The 23,400-nt window shown below is 40.6% G+C and overlaps 1 protein-coding gene across 1 annotated transcript; it reads right to left on the reverse strand.

The window, feature by feature from the left end:
• Window positions 1-4,670: 4,670 nt before the first annotated feature.
• hoxb10a (homeobox B10a) lies at window positions 4,671-10,681 on the reverse strand. Its single transcript, XM_029758165.1, has 2 exons — window positions 10,073-10,681; window positions 4,671-8,423 (listed from the first exon to the last, which is right to left on the reverse strand). The coding sequence occupies exons 1-2, from the start codon at window positions 10,656-10,658 to the stop codon at window positions 8,146-8,148; spliced, it is 864 nt and encodes a 287-aa protein (XP_029614025.1). The 5' UTR covers window positions 10,659-10,681; the 3' UTR covers window positions 4,671-8,145.
• Between the last annotated feature and the right edge of the window lie 12,719 nt (window positions 10,682-23,400).

Genomic DNA, 23,400 nt, shown 5'->3' on the forward strand with positions numbered 1-23,400 from the left:
GCAGCTTTGATTTTTATATACTTGATATATCGCCTGTGGCGGGGACCGTAAACGACTCTGCTGTAGCATTCCTGCCACTGACAAAAACGCTCACTTCACACTCAGACACAAAAAGTAAACACCGCAGAAGTGAGACTACACCAGGATATTCTAAAACCCAGAGGATGATAACCATTTTACTGATACAGGGGAAAGCGAAGAAGACTCATAAGTTAACGGTTTGGAGACGGTTAATATTTATTTCTGGCAGCTTTCCAGGTATTGTGCATGACTTGTCACATTCAAGCGGGTCAAAGCTTTGGCCTCGGCCTTCAACGCTCTCTCTGCCTTCCACTGGCTCTCGTGCTGGCAACTAATGCATTTTAGCTTCAGAACAACTTCTATCAAGTGCAAAAACGAACAGCAATATAGGAATACCTACGGCTGATAAAACTTTGCGCTGTGTTTGCACTCGAATATATCTGCAGATTTATTGAGCACTAAATAGCCTAGCAGCTGTTATGTTAAAAAATATATAGGCTAATTCCAAAGCACGATAACATGCGAAAGGGAATTGGGTAGATGAGATTCATCTGTAATGTGATTTGAATGTTTTTCACTATATAACATTGCGTGTAGCCTTCCACTGGCTTGAATGTTGCGTTGATCATTTAATAAACTCCACCCAATACCCGCTGTGCAAAGTGCCAACAACTTAATTAGATACATTGGAGTAGTAAACATTGAAAATATTATCTGCAAACCGCACGAAATGTTTAAAAAAAATGTCAAGAGCAACGTTTAATTAAATGTTGTAGACTGTTGTATCGTAACTATCGTAACAAAATGTAATCATTGGTAAGGAGATAGGCCTACAAGTTACAATAATAAGGGTGTGATATCACATCATTGTTAAATCAACTTAAAACAAACCATGAAACAAACACATTTATCTATACTTAGAATTCATCATCGGATATTTCTTCCCACTGCAAAGGCCTCCACTTTTCAATAAGAAACCTAATATCGCCAGGAGTTACAATAACTATCGTATTGCCTCTCCAAAGCTATGGGCAACACTAGTGACGTGCAAAATGAAATATCTTATGACTATGCTCAGGTTCTTTAGAACTGTTTAAAGACACTCAGAAAGTCTCTTGAGTGGATTTCTGCAGAAGAGAGCTAATAAAATACGTTTTGTGAGTAGCCTACACTCGTAGAAAAAAGGTTCCGGATAGAACCAAAAAGGGTTCTATTGCTTGCTTCATATATGGCACCCCTAAAGATTATATGTAGAACTCTGTAAGGTTCCATATAGAACCATTGGGTTCCATCCCATAAAGGGTTCTATATGGAACCAATTTCGGTTCTTTATAGAACATTACGGGGTGCCATATATGAAGCAAGCATATAACCCCTTTTGGTTCTATCCAGAAACTGTTTTATTCTAAATGTTGTTAATTAACTTTGGCTATATGCTTTTATATGCTATGTAGCTTAATTTGTCCGCAAAAAAAGAGGGGAGGAATATTGGTGTGTTATACAACGTTCAAATAATATGAATAATATTTTGTTGCTCTCCTGTCTTATGTGAATAATATTAGTTTGTAAATCCCACTATATAATGGTCAGTCTAATTCCTTAAGTGATTAGGATATTAGGAAACTCATGTCAACTGTGATTATGCTACCAACCCCATCTCCAAGTAGGCCTCATCTATTTGTATCCTCCTTTGTTGACAGTAAATGCTTGATTTTAAAGGTTCTGATGTTCTTACTACAGCTAGCTCGCTTGCACTTGGGACTACATAACTGTAATAGGTTATTTACTAAATATAACACAATGCATTTTACATAACAGTGCGTTGTAAGAAAGTAGTAGTAGTAGCAGCAGCAGCAGCAGGCCTATATAGGTTAGTAGTAGACGCTTCAGCATTAGTATAGCATGCAGCTAATATTAGCCTATATGCTAAATAGTATGCAGTCTGCAGTTCTTTCGGTGATTGTTGCTGCTAGCCTAAAGCAGTCAACAGTAACCTACACATTTCAGCAATAACTAGTCACAATAAATCAGCCTTACATTTCTGTGGAATGTTGAGTACAAGTGCTTTGCCTTTAAGATATGAATAATCAAGACATGATTGTATGTGGGAAATAGTTAACACATATGCTTGCTCTCTGCATACTATATAACGTATGCTATTCGTATGCATTACTTTATCTATCCTGATCAGATAAAATATAATGAAAAAATAAATATATAAATACATATCATGAAGTGGTAGCTGAAATGCAAATGAATTGACCTTTAGCTTTTTTGGCTAGCGTCTAAATAAGGCTCATGTTTTCGTGAACACTGCTGAAATAATACTACAGACATTGAAGTTTGACATGACTGCATACCAACTTACTATGTCTGTTAATTACCGTTCTGACATGAATATGTGTTACACTCTGTCATCTTTCTGTGAACCCCCTCTGGATAAACCTTAAAGGGATACTTCAGGATTTTGGCAAAGAAACCCTTCATCTACTTCCCCAGAGTCAGATTAAATCATGGAAACCATTTTATGTCTCTGCGTACAGTTTGAAGGAAGTTGCTAAGTAGTGTTATTGGAATTGCTAACTAGCATTAGCACAATGACTGGAAGTCTATGGGAACTGCTAGCATACTAGTAGACAGAGCAATGACTGGAAGTATGTGGTAACTGCTAGCATGCTACTCGATGCCATAGACTTTCAGTCATTGCGCTAACGCTAGTTAGCATTGGCTCGCGAAACTACCTCTAACTTCCTTCATAATGGATGCAGAGAAATAAAAATAGTATCCATGAGTTTGTCTAACTCTGGGGAAGTAGATAATAGGCTTCTTTGCCAACTGAAATGCAGAATGCAATGGCAGATCGGGGCTAACCTGTTTTAAATTCATTGCCATTGAACGTGTAAGAATCCACCTACAGACCAAGTTAATGAAGTTGTTAGGTTTCATGATGACAGCTCTCTCTCAAACACGCACACAACACACACACCTAAGGAGCCTCGCTCTTCATACCAGTCCAAAAAGTCATACTCTTTCACATGAAATCATCAAAACAAACAAGAGAAAGTGTGTCAGCCATTCACGTATAACAGTCATTTTCCCAATAAAGACATTCCTGTGGTAAAATTCATGGTAACCCTTGGGTTATATATGAAGATGTACAGTGCCTTCAGAATGTATTCACACCCCTTTACTTTTTCCACATTTTGTTGTGTTACAGTCTGAATTTAAAATGGTTAAATTGAGATTTTGTGTCACCTGCCTACAAACAATAACCTATAATGTCAAAGTGGAATTATGTTTTCAGAAATGTTTACAAGTTAAATATCAAATGAAAAGCTGAAATGTCTTGAGTCAATAAGTATTCAACCCCTTTGTTACGACAAGCCTAAATAAGTTCAGGAGTAAAAATTTCCTTAACAAGTCACGTAATAAGTTGCATGGACTCACTGTAGGCAATAATAGTGTTTAACATGATTTTTGAATGACTACCTCATCTCTGTACCCCACACATACAATTTTCTGTAAGGTCCCTCAGATTCAACCACAAAGACCAGGGAGGTTTTCCAATGCCTCGCAAGGAAGGGCACCTTGTTAAAAAAAATAAAAAGCAAACATTGAATATTATTAATTACACTTTGGATGGTTTATCATTACACCCAGTCACTACGAAGATACAGGCGTCGTTCCCAATTCAGTTGCCGGAGAGGAAGGAAACCGCTTAAGGATAGGAGAGAACTGAGGATGGATCAACATTGTACTTACTCTACAATAATAACCTAAATCACAGATTGAAAAGGAAGCCTCTAGAGAATACAAATATTCCAAAACATGCATCCGTTTTGCAATAAGGGACTAAAGTAAAACTGTGAAAAATGTGGCAAAAAAATTACTTTATGTCCTGAGTACCACTTCATATTTTCAAGCACAGTGGTGGCTGCATCATGTTATGGGTATGCTTGTCATCGGCAAAGGCTAGAGAGTTTTTCAAAATAAAAATAAACGGAATAGAGCTAAGCACATGAAAAATCCTAGAGGAAAACCTGGTTCAGTCTGCTTTCCAACAAACACTGGGAGACAAATTCACCTTTCAGCAGGACAATAACCTATAACACGAGGGCCAAATATACACTGGAGTTGCTTACCAAGACAACACTGAATGATCCTGACCGACCGTGTTACAGTTTTTAATTAAGTTTCCTTGAAAATCTATGGTAAGGCTTGAAAATGGCTGTCTAGCAATGATCAACAACCAACTTGATGGAGCTTTAGGAATAAAAAAAATAAATAATGTGCAAATATTGTACAATCCAGGTGTGCAAAGCTCTTAGAGACTTACCCAGAAAGACTCACAGCTGTAATCGTAAACATGTATTGACTCAAGCGTGTGAATACTCATGTAAATTAGATATTTTGTATTTATTTTTCAATAAATCTGCCTTAAATTTTGAAAAGCATGATTTTACTTTGTGATTATGGGGCATTGTGTGTAGATGGATGAGAGAAAAAAAATATTTAATCCATTTTGAATTCAACAAAATGTGGTATCAGTGAAGGGGTATGAATACTTCGTGAAGGTATAAACGGTAATGCTGTAACATTTATCTGTAAGAAATAAAACACATTTATCAAAAGCATATATGGCTTCTGAGTTTGTTTTTGTTCATTGAAGTTTATTGAAAAGTTCGTGATCACAATGCAGAAAATTAGAACAAAAAAATGGTGAATGATATTTGTCTTGTATTACAAAGTTGAAACAAGATAGAAGTTAGAAAATGTATTGTAGACGGTAAATGTTAATGTGCTATTAAATTGCCTGCAAATTACATATGAGCATTGCCCCTGACGCAAAGTAAAAACAAGCTGGTGTGAGTATGAGGTAGAGCCCGGTGCTGGTGTTTTTAATGTAGATAATTTACGGCGTCTGGGCGTGCTGTACTTCATAGAATGTATTATATTAGAAGAAGCGTTCATCACACCCAGGTGTACACAGGTATTTTGAGGGAGGCTTAAATTAGCCGTTTAACTCTCCACAAGCCCATGTGCAATAAGTTGACTCTTGGGAGTGAAATACATGCCAACAATAACAACTTTTCTAGATAATATTGAATCAATTTTTAGTGTGCAATAACAAAATGGAGGGTAGTGCGCAGACATGTGGAAACGGCTCATTCTCGTTGTTGTTGCATTCGTCCATTACGCACGAGCGTTGATGTGCAGTACTGGAGTAATTCAGGTAGTTTCAGGTTCCTGTGATACGCGTCCAGCCCAACAACTTGAAACTACCTAAATCACACAACAGCTTTGTCTCATATTCTCTTCAAAGACCTTCAGAGAACCTGATTGAGCCACTGGACAAGTTCCCATACCTTTTAAACGTGGGTGACCAACCATAAACGTTATTCTTGGTTCCGCTATATGAATAACATTTTTTTTAAATGTAGCCTTTATTCCATATATACTACCCTACTAAAGTGATCAGCAGTTATAAAACGAGACAAGATACAAACTGCAATACAGTAGGAATGAAGAATATGAGAGGAAGTAGCATGCCCATGCCATTTCAATCATGCACATAAAGGCCTATAACGCACGTTCTTTGTTAACCACAATAGCAGGCAATACTATTGTAGTGAAAAGTACAGTACTATAATCCCTGGGACACATCCGCTACCCTGACTTCCTGAGTCTACAATAAATGCCCTGTCAATTGCCCCTGATAAAACCTGGATGCCCCAGACAGCGTCACTAAAATCGTGCGCTCCTCAATATGGCGATGCTAGCAGGAGACGCTACACAGTCAAAAGGCCAACAGACAAAAGGCCAATATCCAGTATCCAGTGTGGGGAAGTTGCGCCATGTGTTTTCCATCAAATCTTCATACTCAAACAATATCAGAGAAAGTCCATGCAGAATGAAACGATAGATAACGTCAATAACGTCGAATGAATCCATAAATCTAGATACAAACGGAATCAATGGGGATTAAATAATCATATGCACACAGTAAATACGCGCACGTTATTACTTTTTTTAACGTGCAGTGGTTATCATGATGATCTGGTAAAAAGGCTATAAATGTCACAGACCAGATCATAATTCCAGCTCGACCAATCTCTAACAATCTGGAAGAAAAAAAGAAGAGGAAATTCTATGTGGAATGCATGTAGACCTACACTGTTCCCAGAGGACGTTAAAGACTGTCCTGTTCGTTGGCTAACAACCCGCAAATCAGCAGCGGAAACTCTGGCATCTGCAACTTGGCTTTTGAAAAAAAAAGAATATATATTTTGAATTCAGAAGGTGGGCTAGAAAACAATGGTGGCCACTGAACGCAGCTAGTGAACAAGGGAAATAAAGTTAAAGGGATACGATAGATGTAGGCTAACCTTGACAAAGTATATTATATATATAATTCGTTTTTACAACGAATCACTTCTAAATCAGATTAAATTGTTTTAAAATAGACCTTGTACAAACCAAATATATGCATTGGTATTGCTTGTTATGATAAGGAAATTACAGCATACAACTACGCTACTGCAAACCACAAACACTAGCCTAATAATCACATTACTGGAGCTCATATGACCATGTAGGAGTAGGCTCCTAGGAAGAGGAATGGGTTAAGGGTGGTAATAGGTTGTCTAGAACTAGAAGTTGTTGCAATGGGATGTACCCAAAACCAAATATTCTGTGTTTTTCTCCATCTATCTATACATATCGAAGTTGCAAATTAAGAAATATGGGAACTGGGGAATATTTATTCAAGCAGAAGTGATAGGCGAAACTATATTAAAACAAATATTAGCTTAGAAATTGACAATACAAGACAAAAATATATATTATATCCCAGGCTTGCCTGTTGGAACGTTGTGGGCTCATGTGCGTAGGAACCTGTTTCGCTATATCATAGAAAGCGTAACCTTTAATTCAAATGTTCTCATTTAGAAAACATTTTATAATCAAATCATTCATTATTTTAGTCAACACATGCTTTTTTTCAAGTCAAGCTGAAAAGGGACTCCGTATAAACAAGAAATAATGTTTTAAATCCTTCCTATTTTACAAAATTGAAGTTCAAAATATTGTGCTTATTGGGTGCACATTTTTCAGCGCTTACAAATACATTGCGTCCGAAAATAAATAAAATAGTGCTCACGTCATAAATAAAGTAATCCTTTTAAATTGGCTTCCCATAGCCTAGCATGAACTGTAAACAATAGTTTTCGATTCAATACGGTAGCCTATGTCTGGCAAAAAGACCAATTATTAAGCAACGTTGCAATCATTCCATTGAGGTATCAAGAAACAACTACAAGACAGTTGTTTAAATAATGATCAAATAAAGTGCTTTTATGAAGGGTGTTGCGGGAGAAAGAAAAAGGTTCCCGATATTTCTCCTTCATGGAAAAACTCAAGTGTAACCGGTAGGAGCCACCATATCCTCTTGCAAACTGTATAGGACATAGATAGTACTTTCATCCAGCCCATCCTTCAGATCAGAACCTCTATCTCCACACCCTTCAGATCAGAACCTCTATCTCCACATCCTTCAGATCAGAACCTCTATCTCCACATCCTTCAGATCAGAACCTCTATCTCCACATCCTTCAGATCAGAACCTTCTATCTCCACATCCTTCAGATCAGAACCTCTATCTCCACATCCTTCAGATCAGAACCTTCTATCTCCACACCCTTCAGATCAGAACCTCTATCTCCACACCCTTCAGATCAGATCCTCTATCTCCACATCCTTCAGATCAGAACCTTCTATCTCCACATCCTTCAGATCAGAACCTCTATCTTCACATCCTTCAGATCAGAACCTCTATCTCCACATCCTTCAGATCAGAACCTCTATCTCCACATCCTTCAGATCAGAACCTCTATCTCCACATCCTTCAGATCAGAACCTTCTATCTCCACACCCTTCAGATCAGAACCTCTATCTCCACATCCTTCAAATCAGAACCTTCTATCTCCACATCCTTCAAATCAGAACCTTCTATCTCCACATCCTTCAGTATATGGTCCATCCTATTATTGATTTTGCATCATCCCGTGCTCCTGCACTCAGTCATGTCCATGTAGGCCTGTCGCTGCGCACCATGTTTGTGAGGAATCAGATGGGGAAATGTGTGACCGTGTCCCTGGTTCTGTGTTCCCGTGTCATCTTCTTCATCTTCATGCGGCGGTTCTGGAACCAGATTTTGACTTGACGGTCAGTGAGGTTGACACTGCGAGCGATCTCCAGGCGGCGATCGCGAGTCAGATACACGTTGAAGAGGAACTCCTTTTCCAGCTCCAGGGTTTGGTATTTGCTGTAAGGACAGCGCTTCTTCCTCCCCGCCTTCGCCCACAGCCATCCACAGGACGCATCATTTTCGAATGTTGCATCCTCTGTCAAAACAAGACAAAACATTTATTTAGTGATAGATTGGCAGAGCGCGAATTCTTTGTTTTAGGATATGCACATTTCGAAAATGCTCTCCCGGGCATTACCTGGCTGATAATTTCAGTTTATGACGGGATATAATGTCACGTGACATGCCTCTCTCCCCTGTGTGTGTGTGTGTGTGTGTGTGTGTGTGTGTGTGTGTGTGTGTGTGTGTGTGTGTGTGTGTGTGTGTGTGTGTGTGTGTGTGTGTGTGTGTGTGTGTGTGTCTGTGTGTGTGTGTGTGTGTGTGTGTGTGTGCGTGCGTGTGTGTGTGTGTTGTGATAGTACAATTGTTTTGTGTTCTATTTTCTCCTCTAATTTACTGTTTGCTAGTTCTCTGGTAGTTCTCTGAAATGCAAGGTTAGTTATCACGTAGGCCTTAGCTAAAAACGACTTACATTCTACTTGGGGGTGAATAGGTTATTATCAAAAGAACAAACTATTATCAAAAGGACCAATTGAAAAATGTAGGACTACACATGAATTGATTGTGAGACTGCGTTGGCATAGGAGAGGAATAGGAATAGGTCTCACAATTCTGGTATTGAATTTAACGACTGTCGTGCCTACTGGAGTAAAATCAATTTGTCTAGAAACCCATGCGTCAAACACAAAACGAAGCTAGGCCCATGTTTGGATCAAATCTTTAACGAATCTAAATATTTTCCTATGCTTAAATTGTAAATGGACAAAAAGAAAAGTAGTAGTCTATCTGAATGTAGCAGATGATGTGAATGGTGTGTAGCCTTACGGCGAGGCATTGGCTATTGTTAAGCTAAATGATGCTAGCCTACTCAATAAATCATTATGTGGCAAAGCTCTATTCTGATTAGGCTATAGACATCAGAAGATTTCACATACAAGAAATGGGTTGTTGTTGATCCATTCATCTGTTTCACTAGGCCTATAATGACAATTCATTTTTAATATGCCAAATGCCGTTGTACAACTTATTTCGATATTTACTATTGACAAGCACGTTATAGTTGTACTTAAAAATATTATTTTGAACAAAATTACGTAATATTTGAACACTCAATGTCAAATATTGGCATGCGTGATGACTTTACAACCTGAGTTGAAATAGGTCAATATTTGGTTCATTGGTTAACGTTCGTGTTATATGATGCCTTTTTCAAATGAGAGATTTTATGGCGTCTCTCAGTGCTCATTTTACGAAACTATATTCGTGTTAGCTGTAGCATCTAGCATTGCAACAGGCAAATGGAAGCTAGCATTAGCTTTAGCCTAGATTTTATTGTGAGACTGAGTCAGTCGGTTATAGCCTACCCTCACATAAACCTGGGCCCACAATCAATTGTAGGCTACACCTAGCTAACTGTCCCTAAACACAAAGGAGTCTTCCGCTGTTTTGATGTTCAAAAGAGCGCACAGTAAAATTGAGTGCAATTTAGCCTGGCGAGGGTAGTTCCGTGCAATAAATAAATGTTGAGCAATGGCTCCCTTTGTCCTCTCCTCTCTCATCCCTATAACAGCCTTAGTAAAAAAAATCACCATGTCTCGATAGACCGGATCATGTTTTCCTGTGGCTATTGCCATGGTCGCGTTCTATCTTTTCAGAGCTTTTTTCCTTTTCATTCCATTTACCCACCTTGCGTCTCCTGTCTGGGACTTTTATCGCCCTCGGGTAAGACTGATGAGGGCTTGTCTCGCCGTAAACCTATGACTAAGTCTTCCGTGTTGGTCTGACTGGCCAGGATGATGCTGCTGCTATCGCTTCTCTGGGCTTGACACTCACTGCTGCCCAGCGCTAAGTCTTCAACAACGCGCTTGAAGTCAGTGTCTGGATATGGCAGCACCGGGAAGCTCAAGTTGCACAAATGGCGCGAGTCTGAGTGGGGAGAGCGCGGTGGATTGGTCGTGGGCAATCTGTGCACGCTGTTATTGTACTCCTGGACTTTGATCCCTGAGTATGACTGCTCCGGGCGGAAGTAGCCTTGAATTGGACCAGAACCGCCCGTCATGGAGCCCATCTCTGACATTAGTCTGGTGAAGGCAGACACGTCCGGTGACGGTTTTGAGTGGTTGTTAGGTTCCAGAAGCAAATAGGAGGAGTTGTCTTTTCTGTTTGACGCGCTGTAAGGGCACGCACTGACCTGCGGCACCCGGACCGGACTCAAGTGTGGCACGTCCCAGTTCAGTATTCCCTGGTGGTATTGGTATCGAGGCTGAGCCATTGCTTCTTGCGGCTGCAACGGCTGGTGCTGGTTCATTGTCCCGGGTATGGCCGTGTTTGGCACGGAACCACAGTTATTTTGGACACTGCAGTCCGGGTCAGAGCAGGCAGCGTGCTGGTGAGGGTGGGCAACAGAGGGGGCTCCTTTGGACGGCAGACCACGAAAGAGTTAACCAAGGACGCCGTGAAAACGAATCTCTCAGAGCTTGACATTGCTAGGACATATTTTGACGAAAAGTCTGGCGAGCAGCTTCCTGCAAGGGACCCAATAGAGTCTAGGGTTCACCGGCAGGCTCCTCCCCTTGCGGCGCTGGTTGATTCAAGTGCCTAAATCTCCTATTCCCAGAACTTCCTGTTTAATTGATTTCGTATCCATTTATTATCTTATCCGTCTTTAATTAAATTAAATGCATGTCGCCAATGTGTCAATGCAAGTAGCGGAGTTGTTTTCAAAATGGCTTCAAAATGGCAGAGATTGACATGTTATTCACTGCTAGATGGAACATCTGCATTCAATTATATTTTGGACACAGATGTGTAATTCACTCACTCGGTTTAATAATATATATACACCTGACTTGACTCTATTCCAAGCTGTATGAGCATATTCATGTGCGTTCCTAACGTGTATGATTTTATAGAATTAAAGCTTTCAAACCAGTTGTCAAAATTAAGCAGCGTTTCGTGTCGGCTACAATCCCTTGTTAAAATGGCAAATTTATCAGTCAGATTTATGCCTATAAATTCGACGAAATGTGCAGCAATGTCATACACATTACAATAGTTATTAGCTCAAATGCACGCCTAACAATAGCCTATCACTTACATCATTACGCACAAACATTACTACCTTACGCACAAATATTATGACCTTATATCATATTTTAAATGGATGATTACTTCATACTTTGTTCAATCACACACTTATTTGTGTTTTAGTACAGGTAATATACAGTACCTTAGCCATGGCTCCTTATAACCTAATGAGTCATTGCTGTTGATTATTTATATTCTGTAAACGTTGTTCATTATTTGTACATAAACCCCCCAGCTTTAAAGACAATCTTGAATTTTTCCAACTATGGATAAAATATATAAGGACTCTACATTCATCTTGTAAATGTGTTTTTAACGCTGTATTGTTTAGTAATAATACAATAATGATAGCAATAGTAACAACTAAGGCCTATAGTTACAACATAAATAGTCAAAATGTTCTTACCTTCTTAGCAGCACATTGCAAATCTACAATTGTTTCGTTTTTAATAAATGAAGAGTACCCGTCACACACATTCCTAAAACATGATGAAATTGCTTTCTTTCTTTTATGTAAAGTATTATTTCAGTCACACCTATAGACACTTAAATTTGGCATGAAAACAATCATTTAATTCAGGACTGTCTTTCATATTTAGCTAGAGGATAGGCCTATTGTGGGCACACGAACGAGCTGAAGTAAAAACTAACTGTATAATTTTCGATATAGGCTATCTAGTATTACATGTTTGAAATTCCAAGAAAGTAAATGTCACGGCCCACAATCAGGGTTACAATTAAGCCTCAAATTGTAATAATATTATATATTTTTTGAGCGGCAACATTTTAATGCATTAGGCAATATGGCCAAAGAAAATAGCTGGCATAGCAGGTATGTTTAATTTCGAAACACGTGCGTAAATTCTGAATTTAGAAACAAGTAAAAACATCTGTATGTCTCAACGATAGACTTACACGTACTCTTTGGTGCCCAAGTATGCGCAAAATATGTATCCTAAATAGGCAGGCCTAGTGTTCATTCAACAAGGCCCACTCAGTGGAGTAGTCTACAGCAATGATGTGAAAGGTTTGATGAAGAAAAATAAGATTTAAGGGACACTGGGCATGTTGAAAATTGACTGAGAATACAGATACTTCTGAATGCATATAACGGTTATAGTTAAAACCGAGGTTACTAAAACAAAGGGAAATTAGAAAGGTTTGGAAATCTCCCCGAGCAAAAATCCTTTGTGGCCTCCAGATGTCGCTGTACAGTTGAATCAAATCGAAGGGCTCATGCCACGTCGAATGCACACGTTGAATATTGGGTACAGATATAATATTGTGAGTTTGTAGGGCCTAAAGGTTTATACGCCTTTCTTGATGTTCTGCGTTTACAGGCTAACTAATACCATATGTTGGCTTTGGACAGACAACAAAGACTGCGTGCAACTAATACATAAATATGTAGCCTAATTCTTACAGTTCACTAAACTGTATAGAACTGATCAAAACCAAAAGGTCCATGTGCTATAACCATATTTCGTACGTATGAAACACATAGCTAAGAAACATAACTAGTCCAACTAGCCAATCGGGTAACAGCTCATTTTCTTTCTCGTCAACCAATAGGCCCTTGCGACTGTCCATTTGATAGACATTTTAGATTCGTTGCAGGTAATCGTTTTGCTAAAAAACTCATTGGTCAAAAAAAGCGCTATTGCAAACTGATAGACTTTATCATAAATATTAGGCTATTAGCCTACACATGTTGAGGTCAGACTTCGACAGAAGAATACATAAGAACCGTGTCTGAGGGAAAATATGTCCTATATTAGAAGAAAAAAAACGTTAAACTGAGAATTGAGTTAAAAGGTTGTATAAAACGTTTGCATGGGCGCAAAACGACCATTGCTACTGCTACCGCGTTAGTATTGCATAGGCCTGCAAATGTGTCCTTAAACATAGGTCTGTCTATACAACTTTAAAAGCATCACCTATGTTTAAATTGTTTACATTCTATATAATTGAACTATTCTACAGTAGGCCTACGCTACATCATTCAATGTGGCTTTAACTTGCACTGCACACGTAGCATCGTGGGATGAACGTTGATGCATATGGCATGGTGCAAGTAGGTAGTCAATAACAACAATAAGCTATGGGAAGACGTATTAGCCTACAGTAAAACTGCACTCAAAAAAAGTAACCTAAGCTTACTAGACTTCGAGGATGTTGACGTATGACAAACATTATTGGTTTAAAGCTATAGGCCTCTTGATGCTAAACCAAACGAATTTGTATCTTCCTTCACAAAAGATAAACCGATAGTTTCCCAGACACAACAGTTTTGACGCTGACAACGCCAGTCTAACCCGGCTGTTTACTTTTTGTCTGGCGGGCTGCACTAAAGCAAATAAACATTTGTGTGGGAACTTGGAATGACGGCCATGTCCTAGGAGCCCAGATAGAAGACTATTCTACAGGCAAAGCACGATTTAAGCCCCTACTTTTTCTTGTGCAACGAAGGCCCGACGATTTACATATTCCTAACATTCCTTTTTCATAATCACAAAGAATTGCTCTCCAAATTCTGAGAGGAACATCGGTGAAACTCCTTTAACTGTATCCATGACTACGGAGCCCCCAGATTGCTGTAACGTTTTACAACTGAGAAAGGCTCTAAATAGTATGCCACTGCTCTGGAAGGTAATGGAATCGATCTTATGCAGATATTTCCTCTCAAAGGCTGATTCTTTTAAAGACGAATCCGTGCAACGATAGTTTTTTGAATGAAAATAGAATTGTGAGTGCATAACTTGCTGAGAATAGTAGAATAGTGCATTAGTAGAATTAAACCATATTATAACGAGCTGTTTTGCATATCTTATAATCAGCACAAGGCGAAAGTCTAACCTTGAGGTTGGAAGGTCGAGCACCTCCACTAGAGTTGAGTGCATGGGCTACATTACTGGAAATGGCTATTCATAGGCTATGTGCTACTCACTTGGCTTTATCTAAATTCCTCAACAGAAAACGAGTCAATGTTTTCCAGCATGGGGCCTTTGCCAAATTACCGACACAGGTATTGATATACCTGTTTGTCTGGTGTTGACGAAATCAAGTTGTCTATTCGTAGTCTAGGGTTGAAAAAAATTCGAATAGCATAACGTTAGTAGGCTAGGCCCATGAGCAGGCTATGGTAAATAATGACAATAGGAGTTTAAAATATTTTCCAGTGTGCTTACCTACCTCACAATTTTTCCAAATTCGGAATCTCCTCAGTTTTTCTTCATTACGACTGGTCACGCAATTGATACAAAAAAAGAGGCTATTGGAACTGAAAGTTTAGGTTCAATACTGTACAAATCTTCAGACGTGCACACTTTTGAAAGACTATCTGAAAATAGATCTAGCATCCTCTCTGCAAAAGACAAGAGAAATAACCCACTAGGCAAAAACTGGTAGAATCAACGTTGTTTCACGTCATTTAAAAAAAAAAACTAAAACAATGTGATGACGTTGGATCAACGTGGAAAACTGATTGGATTTGCAAAAAGTCATCAATGTAAGGGAATTTCATTTTTTTTCACTCAACTTTTAACCTAAATCCAATGACATGGTGACATGTTTTGTTGATTTCACGATACATTCGAGTTAGTTGACAACTCAACCAAATGTAAATGAAAATTACACGTTAAACGGACGTCTGTGCGCAGTGAGAACTATAGTAAGTGGTTGACTTTGGGACATACGGCCATGGACAAACCCACATGCAACTTCTGCTAACAATTACAAGTTTCCTGTGCCGTAAACCAGAAATAGAATGCCACATTTGAACTTTAACAAGTCTCATCTGGCAGATTACAATTTTGGCATCTAACGCATGATTGGAAGTGCAGAGTAGTCGTTCAATATGAAATCCTCATTTTATATTTAAAAAGCTGAAATAAGAAGGTGAAAACTAAACAACACGGAATAGATTGTCTTGTGCGTAATGCAGGGCGTTTCACACACTAAGAACAGTATATTATATACTGTAGTGCTATGTATTTCATCATTTTCAAACAGAACTTCAACAAAGTATCAACATTCTGCAAGGACCGAGATATTTCAATACCCTGCATCTAGTCACCAATAGGTTTTAAAGCATGAAGCAGGCGTGTATCCTAACTTTACATTTCACCAATCTTTACAAATAAACCCATTAGTATTGTTCATACTTGTATTGTTGTGGTAAATATTACAATTTTAAAACAACACCAATAGTATTGTTGTTTGTAGTATTGTTGTCTGTTATTTTAAGGATCATCGTTATTATTGTTATCATTACTATTACTATTATTATCATTATTATTATTGTCATAACTCGAAAACGAGGAGAGGCGAGAGAAGAAGACAAGTAAATTGATTGTTATTTGTTATTGTTATTTATTTATTATTATTAAGGTGCTTGCTTCTTAGTAGTGGGGTGTTCATTGTGTAGAAGACAATGTAATTTCATGTTTATAAATATATTTCAGAACAGCATGCTTTAAATCATTTGTGTTGCGTGATGAGTTATCCTTTCAAATGTCAATGTATTAATTCTATATAATTTGCATTGACGTCACCATTAGCACAATCAAAATGAGATGGACTCAATCTAAACGTATTTCCCGTTAATATGCTATGTATTTCAAAATTGCTCCGTATTTTAGATTTTGTAGAAACCATCTTATTTAGCCCACGAATATATGAACATTTAAAAATCTGCAAAGAGCTATGCTTTTGAATTAATACTTTGAGTTGAAATACTGTTAACCAAGACCAATAAACGAGACTTGACTGTTGGAGAGAACGTCTGCCTTCGGTGTGCAATACTATACTATGACCAGAAGGTGACAGTGTTGCCTAACTTTGACTCCTGTATTTATTTTAATTTAACCTTCATTTTTATCAGGGAGTCATACTGAGACCAAGGTTTCTTTTACAGGTGAGCCCTGAATGACATAAATTACAGAAAATACACAAATCAATGTAAATACAAAAATGCAAGCAGAACGAAAAACAAGGTCATGAAAAACAAACACAGTCATCGGCAATAAGGCCCTCAATCAGCTTTCTGAATTGCCCCAGAGGCACCAAAACATCACATGTAAGAACATTTTGAAGATTGTTCCACAAATAAGGTGCAAGAAAACTAAAAGCTGATTTATGTATGCAAAAGTTTGCAGTGGAAGGTACTGGTGTCTGCCCCAAAACAATAAGTCGGTGAAAATCTACTCTCTTTTCATTCGACATTACTGATATATTTTGCACCCTTTAAAGCTTGAATCCTTAATTGAAATAATAACAAAGCCAACACCCCGCCTCTGTTTTGGAAAAAAAAACTCAGGGATGGGCCTGGAGAAGTGTAACCACTATCAAATTCATAGACAGGTATGGATGCAAGGACTGACCATCCATGATGTCAAAATGGTCGTTTTAACCATGCTATACGGTGTTTATTTACATTTACATTGTTTACAAACATTGGAGTAAAACAAGCTTATATTTTGGGTTCTGATGGGATACAACCACTGAAATAAGCTCATGAGGCATTTAAGTTGTATTCTTCAAGAATCAATGGGTATATATTGTCAATTTATAAGTCCAAAAATGGATGTAGCAACTAAGGATACTAGCTTTAATCACAAATGCCCAGATATAGATATTTAAGTTTCACTGCAGCATCTGTATATAAATGAGGCCTATGATGGACACAGTAAACAGACTGTCCATGGAGATTAACAACCAAACATTGTTTTACACAAGAACAAATGTGAAAAGCAGACTCATCACAGATGTTGTCTACTCCATCCAGGGCCGGCTCTAGCCTTTTGGGGCCCTAAGTAATATTTGGTTGGGGGGTCCCCCTTCCAAGCGGGCAACATTTTTTGTGACAGAAGAGAAAAAATGTATGTTTTCAAGTTAATTTCCTGCAATTCTATACATTTTGCCATGACTTATGCCATGCGTGAGAGTGACTAACAAAATCAATGGGGCCCCCTGGAGGTCAGGGCCCTTGGGCACATGCCCTGCATGCCCGGTGTGTACTATGATTAAGTTTAGATAACTGGCTAGACTAACTTACCAATGTAAAAATTGGAAGCTGACATGGCTAATTGAGTGACTGTCAGTGACTAACAAAACAAGACAAAAACTGCTGATGCACAACCAAATTTCGATCTGACTAGCTTGCACACTTTTGGCTCAAACATTTATGATTTGGATGGTCTGCTTGCAATTAGCATATTAATCCAAATAATATGGCCAAAATCTTGCTTAACAATGACACCCTGTGCAGAGACTCTCTTCCAACATGTTGATATATCAGACCACAATAAACGTGGTTTTAAACTCAACCCACAATTTTATCAAGGGCACTTTCAATGTCATTCAAAAAATCTTCCTCTTTCCTTCATTGTTCCATTCTCTCTATCTGTCCACAGCCCTTAGATGTACTGTTCTGGTGTGCCCCTCTGCAGTGGGAGAGAAAGATGCAATGATGGGTCCACTATGAACCATCATTCACAATCTCTCTGGAATCCAGGAGGACCGAGACATTGTTTGGTTATTACTTCAGCTTGAAAAAGGCTGTGATGAAATAAACATGCTGATAAAAATGTTGTATTTTTTTTAATTCACCTTCATTTAACCAGGTAGGCCAGTTGAGAACAACTTCTCATTTACAACTGCGACCTGGCCACGATAAAGCAAAGCAGTGTGACAAAAACAACAACACAGAGTTACACATAAACAAATGTACAGTCAATAACACAAAATAAAATAAAAATAGAAAGAATCTATGTACAGCGTGTGTCACGCTCTGACCTAGGAGAGCTGTGTTTTCTCTGTTTAGCTAGGCCAGGGTGTGATAGGTGGGTGGGCATTCTATGTTTTGTGTTCTATGTTTTGGCCGGGTATGGCTTCCAATCAGAGGCAGGTGTCTATCGTCGTCTCTGATTGGAAGCCATACTTAGGCAGCCTGCTTTTCCTTTGTTGTTGGTGGGTAGTTGTTTTCCGTTTTGTCTATGTACCTGACGGAACTGTTGGCTGTCGTTTTTGTTATTTTGTTTAAGTGTTATCATAAATAAAGCAAATATGAGCACTTTACACGCTGCGCCTTGGTCCGCTTTCGACGACCCTTGTGACAGAACTACCTACCACCAATGGACCAAGCAGCATGCACTCACCAGGAGGATGAGCAGGACCAAGCAGTATGGCTCAGAGGAGTGGACCTGGGAGGAGATCCTGGATGGCAAAGGATCCTAGACGTGGGAGGAGATCCAGGCCAGAAGGGATCGCCTCCCATGGGAACAGGTGGAAGCAGCGAGGGAGGTACAGCGTCGAGATCAACGGCTAGGCAAGCAACAGGAGGCCGAGAGGCAGCGGCAAAACATTTTTGGGGAGGGGCACACGGGTAGATTGGCGAAGGCGAGGTTAAGACCTGAGCCAACTCCCCGTGCTTACCGTGGGGAGCGAGTGACTGTAGAAGCACCGTGTTATGCGGTGGTGCGCACGGTGTCGCCCATGCGCACTCACAGCCTGGTGCGCTCGGTGCAAGCTCCTCACCGTTGCCGGCAGCCAGGGAGAAGTGCACCAGTTCAATGTATCTGGTCTCCAGTGCGTCTCTCGGCTCGGTTATCCTGCACCTGCTCTACCCACGGTACCCCTCATTCACCAGCACGGCCCAGTTCGTCCTGTACCAGCGCTTCGCCCTTGCCGGGCTATAATCAACATCGAGCCAGGACGGATTGTGCCAGCCCTAAGCGCCAGACCTCCAGTGCGCCTCCAAGGCCCAGTGTACCCTGTGCCTGCTCCGCGCACTCTCCCTCCAGTGCGCCACCATAGCCCAGTACGTCCTGTGCCTGCTCAGCGTACTCTCCCTCCAGTGCGCCACCATAGCCCAGTACGTCCTGTGCCTGCTCCTCACACTCTTCCTCCAGTACGCCTCCATAGCCCAGTACGGCCAGTGCCTGCTTTGAGCACGCGGTCCTCAGTGTGTCTCCCAAGTCTGGTGAGACCGGGTTCCAGCTCCCCGTAGGAAGCCTCCAGTGATGATCAATGGTCCAAACTTCCAGCGATAATCCATGGCACGAAGCCTCCAGTGATGATCCATGGCCCGGAGCCTGTAGGGATGATCCATGGCACAAAGCCTCCAGTGATGATCCATGGCCCGGAGCCTGTAAAGATGATCCATGGCACGAAGCCTCCAGTGATAATCCATGGCCCGGAGCCTGTAGGGATGATCCATGGCACGAAGCCTCCAGTGATAATCCATGGCCCGGAGCCTCCAGTGATGATCCATGGCACAAAGCCTCCAGTCATGATCCATGGCGCGGAACCAGTAGTGATGATCCATGGCACGGAGCCTGCAGCGAAGGTCCCCAGTCCGGAACCTACAGAGACGCTCTCCAGTCCGGAGCCTCCAGCAACGCTCTCCAGTCCGGAGCATCTAGCGACGCTCCTCAGCACCGAGTCTTCAGCGGCGGCCTGCAGCCCAGAGCCTCCGGCGCTGATCCACGGTCTGGTTCCTCCGGCGACACAGAAGCGGGGGGATCAGCGGGCGGTGTGGGGGCTACGCCCCGAACCAGAGCCGCCGCCAATTATAGATGCCCACCTGGACCCTCCCCAATAGGTTCAGGTTTGCGGCCGGGAGTCCGCACCTTTGGGGGGGGAGGGGATACTGTCACGCTCTGACCTAGGAGAGCTGTGTTTTCTCTGTTTAGCTAGGCCAGGGTGTGATAGGTGGGTGGGCATTCTATGTTTTGTGTTCTATGTTTTGGCCGGGTATGGTTTCCAATCAGAGGCAGGTGTCTATCGTTGTCTCTGATTGGAAGCCATACTTAGGCAGCCTGTTTTTCCTTTGTTGTTGGTGGGTAGTTGTTTTCCATTTTGTCAGTGTACCTTACGGAACTGTTGTCAGTCGTTTTATTGTTTTGGTTCGAGTGTCTTCATTAAAAGTTTAAATATGAGCAGTATACACGCTGCGCTTTGGTCTACTCATTTCGACGCATGTGACAGCGAGTGCAAATGTAGAAGAGTAGGGAGGTAGGCAAGAAATAGGCCATCGAGGCAAAAATAATTACAACTTAGCATTAATACTGTAGTGATATATGTGCAGATAATGTGCAAGTAGAGATACTGGGGAGCAAAAGAGCAAGAGGGTAAGTAATAATATGGGGATGAGGTAGTCGGGTGTGCTACAGTGAGGGAAAAAAGTATTTGATCCCCTGCTGATTTTGTACGTTTCCCACTGACAAAGAAATGATCAGTCTATAATTTGAATGGTAGGTTTATTTGAACAGTGAGAGACAGAATAACAACAAAAAATCCTGAAAAACGCATGTCAAATGTTATAATTCATTTTCATTTTAATGAGGGAAATAAGTATTTGACCCCTCTGCAAAACATGACTTAGTATTTGGTGGCAAAACCCTTGTTGGCAATCACAGAGGTCAGTCGTTTCTTGTAGTTGGCCACCAGGTTTGCACACATCTCAGGAGGGATTTTGTCCCACTCCTCTTTGCAGATCTTCTCCAAGTCATTAAGGTTTCGAGGCTGACGTTTGGCAACTCGAACCTTCAGCTCCCTCCATAGATTTTCTATGGGATTAAGGTCTGGAGACTGGCTAGGCCACTCCAGGACCTTAATGTGCTTCTTCTTGAGCCACTCTTTTGTTGCCTTGGCCGTGTGTTTTGGGTCATTGTCATGCTGGAATACCCATCCACGACCCATTTTCAATGCCCTGGCTGAGGGAAGGAGGTTCTCACACAAGATTTGACGATACATGGCCCCGTCCATCGTCCCTTTGATGTGGTGAAGTTGTCCTGTCCCCTTAGCAGAAAAACACCCACAAAGCATAATGTTTCCACCTCCATGTTTGACGGTGGGGATGGTGTTCTTGGGGTCATAGGCAGCATTCCTCCTCCTCCAAACACGGCGAGTTGAGTTGATGCCAAAGAGCTCCATTTTGGTCTCATCTGACCACAACACTTTCACCCAGTTGTCCTCTGAATCATTCAGATGTTCATTGGCAAACTTCAGACGGGCATGTATATGTGCTTTCTTGAGAAGGGGGACCTTGCGGGCGCTGCAGGATTTCAGTCCTTCACGGCGTAGTGTGTTACCAATTGTTTTCTTGGTGACTATGGTCCCAGCTGCCTTGAGATCATTGACAAGATCCTCCAGTGTAGTTCTGGGCTGATTCCTCACCTTTCTCATGATCATTGCAACTCCACGAGGTGAGATCTTGTATGGAGCCCCAGGCCGAGGGAGATTGACATTCTTTTGTGTTTCTTCCATTTGCGAATAATCGCACCAACTGTTGTCACCTTCTCACCAAACTGCTTGGCGATGGTCTTGTAGCCCATTCCAGCCTTGTGTAGGTCAACAATCTTGTCCCTGACATCCTTGGAGAGCTCTTTGGTCTTGACCATGGTGGAGAGTTTGGAATCTGATTGATTGCTTCTGTGGACAGGTGTCTTTTATACAGGTAACAAACTGAGATTAGGATCACTCCCTTTAAGAGTGTGCTCCTAATCTCAGCTCGTTACCTGTATAAAAGACACCTGGGAGCCAGAAATCTTTCTGATTGAGAGGGGGTCAAATACTTATTTCCCTCATTAAAATGCAAATCAATTTATAACATTTTTGACATGCGTTTTTCTGGATATCTTTGTTGTTATTCTGTCTCTCACTGTTCAAATAAACCTACCATTAAAATTATAGACTGATAATTTCTTTGTCAGTGGGCAAACGTACAAAATCAGCAGGGAATCAAATACTTTTTTCCCTCACTGTATTTACAGATTGGCTATGTACAGGTATAGTGATCGGTAAGCTGCTCTGACAGCTTATTGTTAAAATTAGAGAGGGAGATAAAAGAATCCAGCTTCAGAGATTCTTGCAATTCGTTCCAGTCATTGGCAGCAGAGAACTGGAAGGAAAGGGGGTCAAAGGAAGTGTTGGCTCTGAGGTATTTGACCAGTGAGCTGAGATAAGGCGGGGCTTTACCTAGCAAAGACTTATAGATGGCCTGGAGCCAGTGGGTTTAGCAACAGATATGTAGTGAGGGCCAGCCAACGAGTGCATATAGGTCGCAGTGGTGGGTAGTATATGGGGCTTTGGTGATAAAACGGATGGCACTGTGATAGACTACATCCAGTTTGCTGAGTAGAGTGTTGGGGGCTATTTTGTAAATGACATCACCGAAGTCAAGGATCGGTAAGATAGTCCGTTTAACGAGGGTAAGAGCATATTCATAAAGTATTTCCCTTGGTTTCCACTTTGCCTACTTGTCATGCATGCAGTATATGATTTGTACATGTTATTCATTTTAACAAAGGCCCAATATCTAATAAACTGCATTCTGAATGGAAACAGTGTTTTAGTCATGTTTAGCCTGTTGGGCATATTGTTGTCTCTGTGCATCAAATGTACATCACACTTAAACATTATGAAGAATTACACTGTGTATATTATACTGTACATGGCCTACAGTAGGCCCTACCAGCACCTGTGATAAGCAATCAAACATCGACATGTAAAGATGATGATAGGCAACCCGTGATCTCATGATGGATGAATTACCAACTTCTAGGACTGACTAACACTGATACTTATAAATAATCCACTACACCAGTTGATTAATTCAAAATCATGCAAAACGCATGTAGGCATTTAGGACTACTTCTCAAAATGGAAGCAAAACTGCACAATGCGAAGAAGTATTTTCCAATACCTCCTGAGTTTTATTTTTCATTCATATATATTTGGTGACAGCCAATCTAGATCATTGGACAAGGGTGAAGTATTTTATAGTTGTGTATTTCAGTGACTCTGTTGCCTCCGACAGACAATTAAGATGGGGAACACACGCTCAATGTCCTGGGTGCCTATCAGAGCGAGAACAATTCAATAAAGAGCCTTCCTGTAAAACGAGCTGCCTATGTCGTCACTGG

This window comes from Salmo trutta, chromosome 1 (assembly GCF_901001165.1).
Source record: "Salmo trutta chromosome 1, fSalTru1.1, whole genome shotgun sequence".
NCBI classification, from domain to species: domain Eukaryota; kingdom Metazoa; phylum Chordata; class Actinopteri; order Salmoniformes; family Salmonidae; genus Salmo; species Salmo trutta.

What these genes read in the sequence shown, in the direction of transcription:
- hoxb10a (XM_029758165.1), bottom strand. Translation starts at nt 10,658, where the DNA reads ATGGCTCAGCCTCGATACCAATACCACCAGGGAATACTGAACTGGGAC. An exon ending in TCCCAGACAGGAGACGCAAG is followed by an intron (nt 8,424 to 10,072) that starts GTGGGTAAATGG and finishes TTGTTTTGACAG; the next exon opens with AGGATGCAACATTCGAAAAT.